The following is an 11268-nucleotide window of genomic DNA, read 5'->3' as shown; positions in this document are numbered from 1 at the left end:
AGAGTGAATTAAATATCTACCGTTGAAAAATTCTTAAGAGCCTTTTAATCAAGATAATATTTGTGTTTTCCCTTCATCCATGTCCATGTGACCTTATAAACAGGTTGGATGACAAAAAAAAAATCACTGTGGGCCCTGAGAAGGTTTCAACGGTGCACGTCATCATACTCAATATTTCCTTTGGTGTAGTCTACTTTAGCTTTTGATATCCTTGAATTTTGAATAAATTCATTAAAATAAGATTTTAAAAAGAATGGACGGCTTGGATAAGACACATACATCAGTATGGACCCCACAGAATTTACTCACTATCTTATCCACTATTTAGCTAATACTACGTATACAAATAGCAAATCAGAATCGATCATCTCCACAAACATACCCTCGCACTTTCCTCTTCACTACTCTCAGTCACTCAGCAGTCGCCTACCCCAGTCGCCTCTTCCAAAAGATTGCGAGAAAAAGGGAGAGAGAAAAAAAGAAAAAGAAAATCCCGTGATCCTCCGCTCTACAGATCTCACCTGGCCCTCTTCTTCTTTTGACTGAGGGGAGATGGCGATTTCTGCGACGGATGCACTGCTGGGTGATACCGTCGAAGGGTCCGTCGATTACAGAGGACGGCTCGTGACCAGATCTTCATCGGGCGGATGGAGGTCTGCTTTCTTCATTATAGGTATGTAAGTCATTGAGTTTGATCGCTCGCTTGTGATGGATGGGAGCTTCGCACTCGCACGTGTGGATATAGCGCGTGCGAGATCGGATCTGATGTTCTTTGGGAGCATGTTGTGCACAGTTGTGGGTGTTTTGTTTGTTTTTGTTTGGAAGTGCGACGGAACGGATGCGGATTTCCTGCCAAAGCCTTTCGCAGGAAGTTACTGCGATGGGAACCCGGGTGGGGCCCACCGTGATGTTTGTGAGAAATCCACCCCGTTCAACAGTTTTTTAAGCTCATTTTAGGACATGTCCCAAAAAATGAGCCGGATCCGATACTCAAGTGGGCCGAAAACGTAAGGATTGAAGTTACACGGTTGAAATATTCACGGGCCACAGAAGTTTTGAATCAGGCTAATGTTTTCAGTTCAACCCAGTAGGAATGGCGTTATGAACGATATGGATGGCATGTAAACATCACTGTCGAGGTTTCACCTGTAGGAATTTTCCTACCCAACTTTTCCTTTGCGGCCCACCTGAGTCTTGTATCCTTTTCACTTTTGATTTCAAGCCTAAAATGAGCTCACAAAACGGATTGACGGGGTGGATTTCTCAAAAACATCACGGCGGGCCCCACATATGTTTCCACGGCAGGAACTTCCTGCGAAAGGAAATCCGTGTCCTGCCAGAGCTGATTCGTGCAGTGTTCCCATTTTCCTGATGAATGTCTCCGATCTCTCACACGTTTGTCATGTCGGCACTTGTGCGGCAGAGCCTCCAATCCATCTCACGCGAGTCAGCAGCAGCACATGTAGTCTTTCGCCAAGATAAATACGATAGTTTCCAACCACTAACACCACGGTCGCGATTCATCTTCCTTTCATGCTGCACACGCGTTTGGTCATCCAGACCATCCAAATTGTGGGGCACATTGTGGATGGTTTGTAGATCGAAATACAAATTGATCAAGTAATCTTGTCCATACAATTGGTGGGTACCAAATGGATGGTTAGATGAATCAGAGTAGTCAATAAGAAAATCTGATGGTTTCTAACATTTATGGTCCATCCACAATCTTTTAAGCTATTTGGGCGGTTCGGATTCCCTTCAGATATGCGTATAAACGGTGGATTAGTCACTGCCATTTACAGAAAGGCGATGAGCTTCTGTCACGGGTGTCCATCTCCGACCCCACATTAGATGTCGAATTTTGAATCTGAGCTTTAGTCATGAGATGCATCACACATGGCCTGCATCTGCGGGTTTTTACATGTGTGGAGTGGAGAAGATGATTTTATAATCCTGACCATTGATCTGACATGTCTCACGATCGATGGACTACGGAAACGGAATGGCTACTCCCCCGTGGGCCCCACCATGATGTATGTGTTTCATCCATGCCGTCCATCTATTTTTCTAGATCATTTTATGGAATGAGACCAAAAATGAATATGTCCCAATCTTTAAGTAGACCACATTACAGGAAACAGTGTTGAATAAACGTCGACCATTAAAAATCTTTTGGGGGCCATAAAAGTTTTGGATCAAGCTGATATTTATTTTTTCCCTTCATCTGGGTCTGTATGACCTAATCAACAGATTGAATGTCAAATAAACAGTACAGTGTGCCTTAAGAGGATTTTAGTGGTGGATATCCAATCACTATTGTTTTCCTGTGGTGTGGTCCACCTGAGATTTATATCCCTCTCAATTTTGGGACCAAGATCTAAATTTATATGTAAAAATGTATGAACGGAATAGATGAAACATATACATCATGGCAGGGCCACATAGAACCGACCACCAGCCACCGGGTGGTGGCGGGGGGAGTAGCCATGGACTACTCCTTTATAGCCCATTGCCACGAATACGGATCCTCCGTTTGCGTCAAGCAGCAAAATTGTGGTGGTTGAATTGGACCGTGTGTTTCTATCATGCATTGAATGGGACGCGGATTGCGTACTACCCCCCCTCGGCCCCAGCTCCGAACGGGCAGGTTTTGGGCGGGCCCACCTTAATGTGTTTCCACACATCTAAGCCGTCGATCCCTTTTCCCAGAGTATTTTAAGGCATCAAAACAAAAATAAGACAGATCAAACGATCAGGTGGACCACACCAAATAATAAGCTTGGTTGCATTAAAATGCACAAAGCATTAAATGCCTCTTAAATGCAAGAGTTATATGTGGTGTGGTCCATTTGATCGTTGGATCCGCCTCAATTTTGTTTTGATGCCTTAAAATAATCAGAAAAAAAGGGATAGATGGCTTGGATGTACAGATACATCACGGTGGGCCCGCCCATAAACCTGCCCGTTCGGAGCTAGGGACGGCGGGTTTAGTACGCAATCCGCGTCCCATTGAATAATGCATCGCTGACTGATATGGACCAATAACTGTACAGCAAAGGAGGAAAAAAGCAGGAAAGTCGTGGTTTTGGCCAAAATTAGCGGACTGCGGCTTCCAGCTGATAAGAACTGAAAACACGTGTAAAGAAGAGTGGCGGCCTCTGGGGAGAGGATAAGGTGTTATTACCCGGGTGACACATTAGACGGTATTACCCTTACTGCGGGGCCAACCTTGTTGATTATTATTATTTGTATATCCATGCCGTCCATCCGTTTCTCCGGCCCATTTTAGGATGGGATCTGAAACATTATGCAGATTCAACTCTCAGGTGGACCACACCACAGGAAACAGTGGTGACTGAGTGCCTCACCATTAAAAAATCCAAAGGGCCCACCGCGAGGGTAAGGTTTTCGTAATTTTTTATTTGCAATCCAACCTGTAGATAATGCCAAGAGCATCTGGATGAAGGGAAAATATAAAGATCAGCTTGATCGAAAACTATTATAGCCCATAAAAGTTTTTAATAACCATCACTATCTTTAGTGCTATGGTCCATCTGAGATTTAGATCTTCCCGAGTTTTGGGATCGTTTCCTATAATGACATGGAAAAATAGTTTTATATACATAGGTGGGACCCACACGGTTAAAGGGTGTTACCCGGGGACGCGGATTTGCTTACGAGTTGAGAGACTCGCTACCTAAGTGACGTCACTACATTTTGTGGGGCCACCATGATTTATTTGTTGCATCCACACCGTCCTTGAAAGTATGAGCAAAAGAATGAGTCAGATTCAAAGTTCGATTGTACTCTACCACAGAAAACGGTAGGGAGAGCGACCCAGATAACAGTGGGGAGCATGACGGCCACCGTTAAAAAAGTTTTACGCGGTACAGAAGCTTTCGATGAATAGAAATTTGTGTTTTTTCTTCTTTCATATCTATGCTAACTTATGAGCAGGGTGGACCTCAAATAAATATCAAGGTGGACATAGGAAGGTTTCAACGGTGGGCGTCACTCTCCCACTGTTTTATGTGGTGGGGTCCACTCGAGCTTTGGATCGGCCTCATTCTTTGGCTCATGCCATAAAATGATCTCTCCAAATGGATGGACGGTGTGGATTCAATAAATACATCATAGTGGCCCTACGGAACTTGGTGACGTAACTAACTGTCAGTAGCTGCGTCCGTTATCCGCTCCGAGGGCTCCATCACTTGCTGTTTAAACTGACAGGTTGAGCGCGAAACTAAGTGACGTCGCCAAGTTCTGTGGGTCCCACCATGATGTATCCACCCCGTCCATCCATTTGGAGATATAATTTTAGGATATGATCCAAAGAATGAGGTAGATCCGAAGTTATAGTGGACCCTACCAAAGAAAATAGTGGAGAGAGTGACACCCACTATTGAAACCTTCCTAAGATCCACCGTGATGTTCGTTTGAGATCCAACTTGTTCATAACTTAAAACAGACATTAAAGAAGGGAAAATACAAATATATAAAAACTTTCGTGGCCTTCGGAAGTTTTTAATGATAGGTGTCACTCTGTCCACTGTTTTCTTTGGCGGGGTACACTCGAGTTTTGGATCATACTCTAAAATGGTCTCTCCAAATGGATGGATGGACGGTGTGAATACAAAACATACATCATGGTGGGACCCACAGAACTTGGTGGCGTCACTTCAGTACGAGTCTCGATACTCAACCTGTCAGTAGCTAATCTGCGTACGTTTGGTTTCTTCAAGTGGACCCCACTTTCCGTTTAAGATGGGCGGGGCTTCACACGCGTGAAATTGCCCTAGTTTGACTACGTTTGGTCAGAGGGCACGTCCTAATGGGGGACATCGTCCGTGAGATCCACGCCATTCATTAGGTGCGCTGCCTCATGATTGTGATAGGCCCGGTTGACTACTGTTAGTAGTCCTGTATGGCGCCCACCATAAGTCTATATATGCCATCCAATCCATTCATTAATTCTTTGCACCAATCTTTCAAAAAAAATAAAATAATAATCTTTGCACTAAGATGAAGGTGCTCTCCAAAACTCATTTTATTTTAGAACTCCTGTGTACCATAATAGGTGAATTTAAAGGTTTTATGGCATGGCCCACCTGAGTTTTGTATGAATGGTTGAGATCAAAATATAATATGAGGTAGGGCACCTGATTGATGGGGTAGATCTCATCCAAATGCCCCGTGAAGACTTGCTTTCGCTATAGCTCCAGTGGATTACCTTCACCAAGACACTGCCTAAAAGGTGGAGGACTTATTACTTGGTCATTCGTCCATAAAGGATTTGTATGCAAATGTGGTTAGGAGCGTCAATGGTCCGAGGTAGGGCTAGCCCAAGCTTTGTCCAAGGCTAACCCACATTGTTCAGCATAGGTAGGCGTCCACCTAGGACAGTGATGGGCTAACATAGTCCAGCCCAAGCCTAGTTGGTTTTTAGAATGGAGAGAGAGAGAGAGAGAGAGAGAGAGAGAGAGAGAGAGAGAGTTGTTTAAGGCTCGCTCCTGTAATGGGCACAAGGCCGTGTGGGTTGGTCTGGAGATGCCGTCTGCATTGGCCTGGGTATTTATAAGGCGAGAATGATGTCAAATTCAGGGCGAAACTTGATAAAAATATGGCAATTTAACTAAGGTAATGATTAGCGAAAGTTATATATGGCAATTTAGCTAAGGTAATGATTGGCGGAAGTTATGAAGAGATTGAAGCTTGGAAGATGAGAGAGAGAGAGAGAGGGGCATTCGGGTTAGAGCTTAGAAGATAAGAGAAAGAGGGGTAAGTAATAAGGGTGGAGTAAAGCAATCAGCAGTTTAAGTGGGCCTGTCGAAATTTTTGTATGAAATCCACCCTGACACTAGGGCGTTACCCCATTTTACACTCAGGGCCCAAATATCGGCCCCATCCGTGATTCAAGTGGACCACATGATTGGAAAGTATACGGGACAACACTCACCCTCCAAATTATTTTCCCTTGTTGTGGCTCACCTCAATCATATGGGCCTGGATTTTTGGCCTCATGGCCAAATTTTGGTATGACATCTAATAGTTATAGCGGATTCATATGATCATCATGGTGGACCCTATAAAAATCAAGGGTGGATGTTTCTCTCCCAAGTAATTTCTTAGATATGGTTCACATGAATTATAGATGAGCCTGGCCTTTTGCTTTGCCCTGGTCCTAACACGGGATTACACATACACATCAAGGTGGCCTCATATCACATAAAATTTCATTTTTTTGATATAAGTGAAGAAATCTCTTCCTCTTTTTCTTAACAATTGGGAGAGGGATGCCACCCTTGGGTTTTTATGGGGCCATCGGGATGTGTATATGAAATCCAATCCAATCATTAGATGTGTAATTCTACATTGGCAGGCCTAGATTAAAAAGAAAAAAGAAAGAAAGTAGAATGATGTGTGATTGATTTGGGTCACACCAAAAGAATCAGGTGGGAGAGAGACGTCAACCCTTACTTTTTGAAAGGCCCATTGTGATGATTATATGAAATCCACTCCAACCATTAGATGCCATACTAAAATTTAAATGAAGCTAAAAAATAGGCTTATACCTGATTCAGGTAGGCTACTCCAAGGGAAACAATTTGGAAAGTGAGCATTGGCCCCATACACTATTTTACAATAATCTGATTTACCTGATGGAGCTAGTTTTGAGCCTTGAGTGGTAGGGGTGGATTTCACATAAACATTACTGTCAACCCAAATGACAAATCATTCCATCTCCTCTCTCTGTTGAGAAATCTATAAGTAAATGGGGAGCTTATTGAAAACTTTTTATTTATTTATTTACTGAATCTAAATTAGTTTCTTTTAATAAATATACCCCTATTGGCCTTGGCTGATGGGCTGTTGTATACAGTCCAAGTCTGATATTCCAGCCCAAGTCTTTCCTGAGGTGGGCCAGTCGGTCCCATTAACAGCCCTAAGTGAGGTATAAATGGTTGTATGCAAGTTAATTGGAATGTGCGTAAATGTCAAATTCCCTATTTTATTTATGTAATTATTTAATTTGCAGGAGTGGAGATGGCTGAGAGGTTTGCATACTACGGGATAGGTTCGAATCTGATCAGCTATCTGACTGGGCCACTGCAGCAATCAACGGCTGCAGCTGCAGCGAATGTGAACGCATGGTCAGGGGCAGCGTCCATGCTTCCTCTTTTGGGAGCATTCGTGGCTGACTCCTACTTGGGACGCTACCGCACCATCCTTTATGCTTCCCTCCTTTATATCCTGGTCCGTACTTCATACTCTCGCTCTCCCCACGTTTCACTCGTGCGAGATCAAGCACAGGAGCAGCACATAAGCACGTGTGGCATGAATTGCCCTAGGCACTTCTAAGTAGGTAGGGCTATTGCGGGTGCCGGATGGATCCGACCCGATTGTAGAGGGTATGGGTCCTATATTCTGGACAGTTAGGAAAGTGGTCCGGTTTGGGCCTCACCTTTTGGACCTGGTTAAAAATTAGGTATTGTTGGATTTGTATCCTTCTAGGATTAAAGTGGGTTCAGGTCTAGTAAGAGCCCAGTTATATATGTGTGTGAAATGCTCAGCTGCGCACCGGTTCTTATGCAAACTCATGAGTACTTTTTGATACGTGATGTGAGTGCAAAATCTGAACCGTCCACGTGATACAACACCCCATGAAACCTCCACGGACCAAATTTCAGTCTGATCCAAAACTCTGGTGGGCCATGGAAAAAGTAAAGAGTTATCTCCCTTGATTTGCCTCTCTCTTTTCTATGGGTCACAAGAGTGTTGGATCAGGCTGAAAGCTTAGCCTGAGGGGTTTCATGAGGTTCTGCATCACATGGATTGCTCAGATTTTGTGCCCATGACATGTGTGGAAAAGCATGCACAGGTGCTCATGTAGGAAGGTGTGCAGGTGAGCATGACTCTCTATATAAACGTGTGTGTGGGCTACAATGGACAAAACAAACAGATATATGCCTTGTACGAATTGGGCTCTACCTCTTTGATTATTTGTGAATTGTGAGGATGTTACACATAGGGCTGGAAGTCCGGCGGGTTGGGTTGGGTTGGTGCTCATCCCTAGTCCAGCTTAAGGTTCCTATGCCTCAACCCTAACCAACCCAACCCAACCTCAGGTTGGGAATTCTCAACCCAAGCCAAACGTGAGCGGGCTCGGTTGGGTTGGTCAATCTATTTGGGAGAGAGAAATCAACTGTATCTTGTTTAGCTTGAGTCATCAGAAATGACGTGGACCAATGAAACCCAACGGCACTGGAATTTCTTGTGCCTTCAACATGGACGATCCACACTCAATTATAATTTCTAAATAACTTATATATTGATCAGGTTCGGGTTGGGTCAGGCAACCCGAGACCTCCACCAGATCCAGACCCAAGTTTTATCAGGTTGGTGTTTGTATAGCCCGAGACCGAACCCGATACATCCTACCCAAGCCCAACCCAATATCGGGTTGGTCGGGTTGAACCCACCTGACTTTCAGCCCTAGTTACACATGGGTGTGTAGACACACACACACAGCGGCAGGGGAGAGCTCGAGTTCTATTTGGGTTATCTCATTTTAGTTATTGGTAATTATGTATTAGAGATATATTTTTTATTTTTTTTTCCTTTGGTAAGGACTCAAAATAATCTTGATAGCCAGCAATCATTATCTCTAATACATAATTATGATTAACTAAATTAAGATGAACTCATTTTTTAAGCTGCTACCAAACTGGCCCTTAGGAGTTGCAATGATCCTGAATGAGTGATGGGAATTGATGGATTGACTGATACGGACCCGATGAGTGGTGGTCCCATGATTTAGTTATCTGGAATCCCAAACCATTGGTCTTTTGGGTCCTAAATTGATGAACCATCTCCTGAAAATCTCCAAGACTGGAAGATGCTACCAACCAATCTTTGTTCTTTCAACTGTGAATGTGAACCATTGCTGTATTTCACTTCTGAACTCTCTATTTGAAGGCCATCAAAATTGAAAGGTTTCTAGTTTTCCATTTAGGAAATTTGGAGGAAATAGTCCATCCATGATTGCGCCTAGCCCCATTCCCTTTCAATAAAATCCTTTCATTGAAGCATTAACATTGACAGTGAATGTGAATGGAGCCTTGTAGGGTTTAGGATTGCTGACTCTATCAGCCTTGCTTCCTTCTCTCCGCCCGCCTGACTGTGAAAGAAAAATGGAGACATCGTCTTGTGCTTCTCCTACTCCGTTTCAAATTCTCTTCTTCTTCTTCTCTCTATACCTAGTGGCACTTGCGCAAGGTGGGCACAAGCCGTGCGTGCAGGCTTTTGGAGCAGATCAGTTTGATCCGCGAGATCCCAAAGAGAGCAAGTCCAAGAGCTCATTCTTCAATTGGTGGTACTTCGCACTCTGTGCCGGTACCGTCGTTTCGCTTTGGATAGTGACTTACATACAAGATAACTTAAGTTGGGGTCTTGGATTTGGAATTCCATGCATTTCCATGGCACTTGCTTTAGTTGTTTTCTTGTTGGGAACCAGGACATACCGCTATAGTTTGGCGGAGGAGAAGAGCACATTGGTGAGAATTCTCCAAGTGTTTGTTGCAGCAGCACGAAATCGACAGGCCCATACCTCTACAGCTGATAAAACCCATCTTCCCCCCATTGGAGCTGAAGCAAGAGAGACGGGTTGTACCACCCAATTCAAGTAAGAGAAATCAAATTCTAGTTTTAGGGTGTGTTTGGTTGCACCAAATATCAAATTAGATTGATTAGTCATGAAATTTTATTATATCTCTTAACAAAAATTTCCTTATACAAATTGTTGCTTGGAGAAAATTCGCAACAATGTAAGAAGGGAATGAGTATTCAAAAATTACTAACTCATGCATTGTTTCTGTATTGCACAAGGTTTCTTGATCGGGCCGCTGCTTCTACAGATGGTCTGGATTGCTCAAAGAATAGTTGGAGTGTATGTAGTGTAAGTCAGGTGGAAGAAGCAAAGGGGGTGCTACAATTATTTCCAATATGGGTCACATGTTTGATATATGCCGTCGTGTTTGCACAATCATCTACTTTCTTCACCAAGCAAGGCAGCACCATGGAAAGATGGATAGGCTCTGGATTTCAGATACCTGCCGCGACACTACAGACGTTTATCAGCTTATCAATCGTAATTGTCATCCCCATGTATGACCGCATATTCGTTCCTATCGTCCGATCTTTCACGGGTTTGCCATCCGGTATAACAATGCTTAAAAGAATTGGCATTGGGATGTTTCTGTCTGTGGTTTCCATGGCAGTGGCCGCCGTGGTCGAAGCCCAGAGGCTTATAGTTGCTAGAGATGCTGGGCTGGTTGATGTGCCTGCTGCAACGGTTCCTATGAGTGTTTGGTGGCTAGCCCCACAGTACATCTTATTTGGAGTGGCCGACGTATTTACGATGGTCGGATTGCAAGAATTCTTCTATGATCAGGTGCCGGACGGGCTGCGAAGCTTAGGCCTGTCCCTATACTTGAGTATATTTGGTGTTGGGAGCTTCCTTAGTAGTTTCCTTATTGCTGTGATTGAGAAGGCGACCAGTGGGCCAGGCAGAGAGAGCTGGTTTTCGAATAATCTCAACAAGGGCCATCTCGACTACTTCTATTGGCTTCTTGCAGGGTTCAGCGCTGTTGAGCTGGTTATCTACTCGTTTTTTGCCAACTCTTACCTCTACAAGAATAAGAGGAGAAATGCCACGATGTAAGTTTTCAGCCTTTGCAGCTAAAACAGGTAATGGTGATTATAGCCAACTTTCTCTTAGCCAAAGCATGTAATGGTAATTATAAATGTCAGAAATGCTATTTCTGGATGCGAAATCTTCAAACTTCAAACCAGTGACCCAGAGGTGCAAATGTGGCCCATGTGAATGTTATTAGGTGTATTTCAACATAACCAGCCAAAATAATTTTTATCCGCTGCTTCGATAACGACACATACACACCTCGACCCAGCGTTCATCTGATTGTACTACAAACTGAGATCTGTATAACAGGTGTGGGGTTGCTAAGCATGGATTCCTTTTTTGTCAAATATTGATAGTTTACTTTAGCTGTATTCCCAACAAATGTTCACCAGCGGTCCCTGTGGCATATGTTCGTTCCTTGGGTTATTTATCGTTGGGAGGCAAATGCAGAAAGAAATGGAGTGACCTTTCTTCCATGAGCTTAAAAAAAATAAAAAAAAATAAAAACCGGTTCACTCGCCGCATTGCTCTTTTGATGAGTGTCTTGATGTGGAAATTTATTTAAGAGA

General features: G+C 43.6%; 1 protein-coding gene across 2 annotated transcripts; it reads left to right on the top strand.

Moving 5' to 3' along the window:
* Nucleotides 1–432: 432 nt before the first annotated feature.
* LOC131235722 (protein NRT1/ PTR FAMILY 5.10-like) lies at nucleotides 433–10948 on the top strand. Of its 2 annotated transcripts, none has more exons than XM_058233044.1 (4): nucleotides 433–673; nucleotides 7040–7254; nucleotides 9126–9682; nucleotides 9886–10948. In XM_058233044.1, exons 1-4 carry the CDS (start codon nucleotides 553–555, stop codon nucleotides 10718–10720), a joined length of 1728 nt encoding a protein of 575 aa, XP_058089027.1. In that variant the 5' UTR covers nucleotides 433–552; the 3' UTR covers nucleotides 10721–10948. The 2 variants fall into 2 exon arrangements, with proteins under 2 accessions (XP_058089027.1, XP_058089025.1); XM_058233042.1 differs by having other exon boundaries at nucleotides 436–673; nucleotides 7037–7254.
* Nucleotides 10949–11268: the final 320 nt, after the last annotated feature.

Source organism: Magnolia sinica, chromosome 19, assembly GCF_029962835.1.
Source record: "Magnolia sinica isolate HGM2019 chromosome 19, MsV1, whole genome shotgun sequence".
Lineage (NCBI taxonomy): Eukaryota > Viridiplantae > Streptophyta > Magnoliopsida > Magnoliales > Magnoliaceae > Magnolia > Magnolia sinica.
Note: the sequence above shows the minus strand (reverse complement) of the source record. Positions and strands in the feature narration are given on the sequence as shown.

What these genes read in the sequence shown, in the direction of transcription:
- LOC131235722 (XM_058233042.1), top strand. Translation starts at nt 553, where the DNA reads ATGGCGATTTCTGCGACGGATGCACTGCTGGGTGATACCGTCGAAGGG. An exon ending in GTCTGCTTTCTTCATTATAG is followed by an intron (nt 674 to 7,036) that starts GTATGTAAGTCA and finishes TTTAATTTGCAG; the next exon opens with GAGTGGAGATGGCTGAGAGG. An exon ending in CTTCCCTCCTTTATATCCTG is followed by an intron (nt 7,255 to 9,125) that starts GTCCGTACTTCA and finishes GGAGCCTTGTAG; the next exon opens with GGTTTAGGATTGCTGACTCT.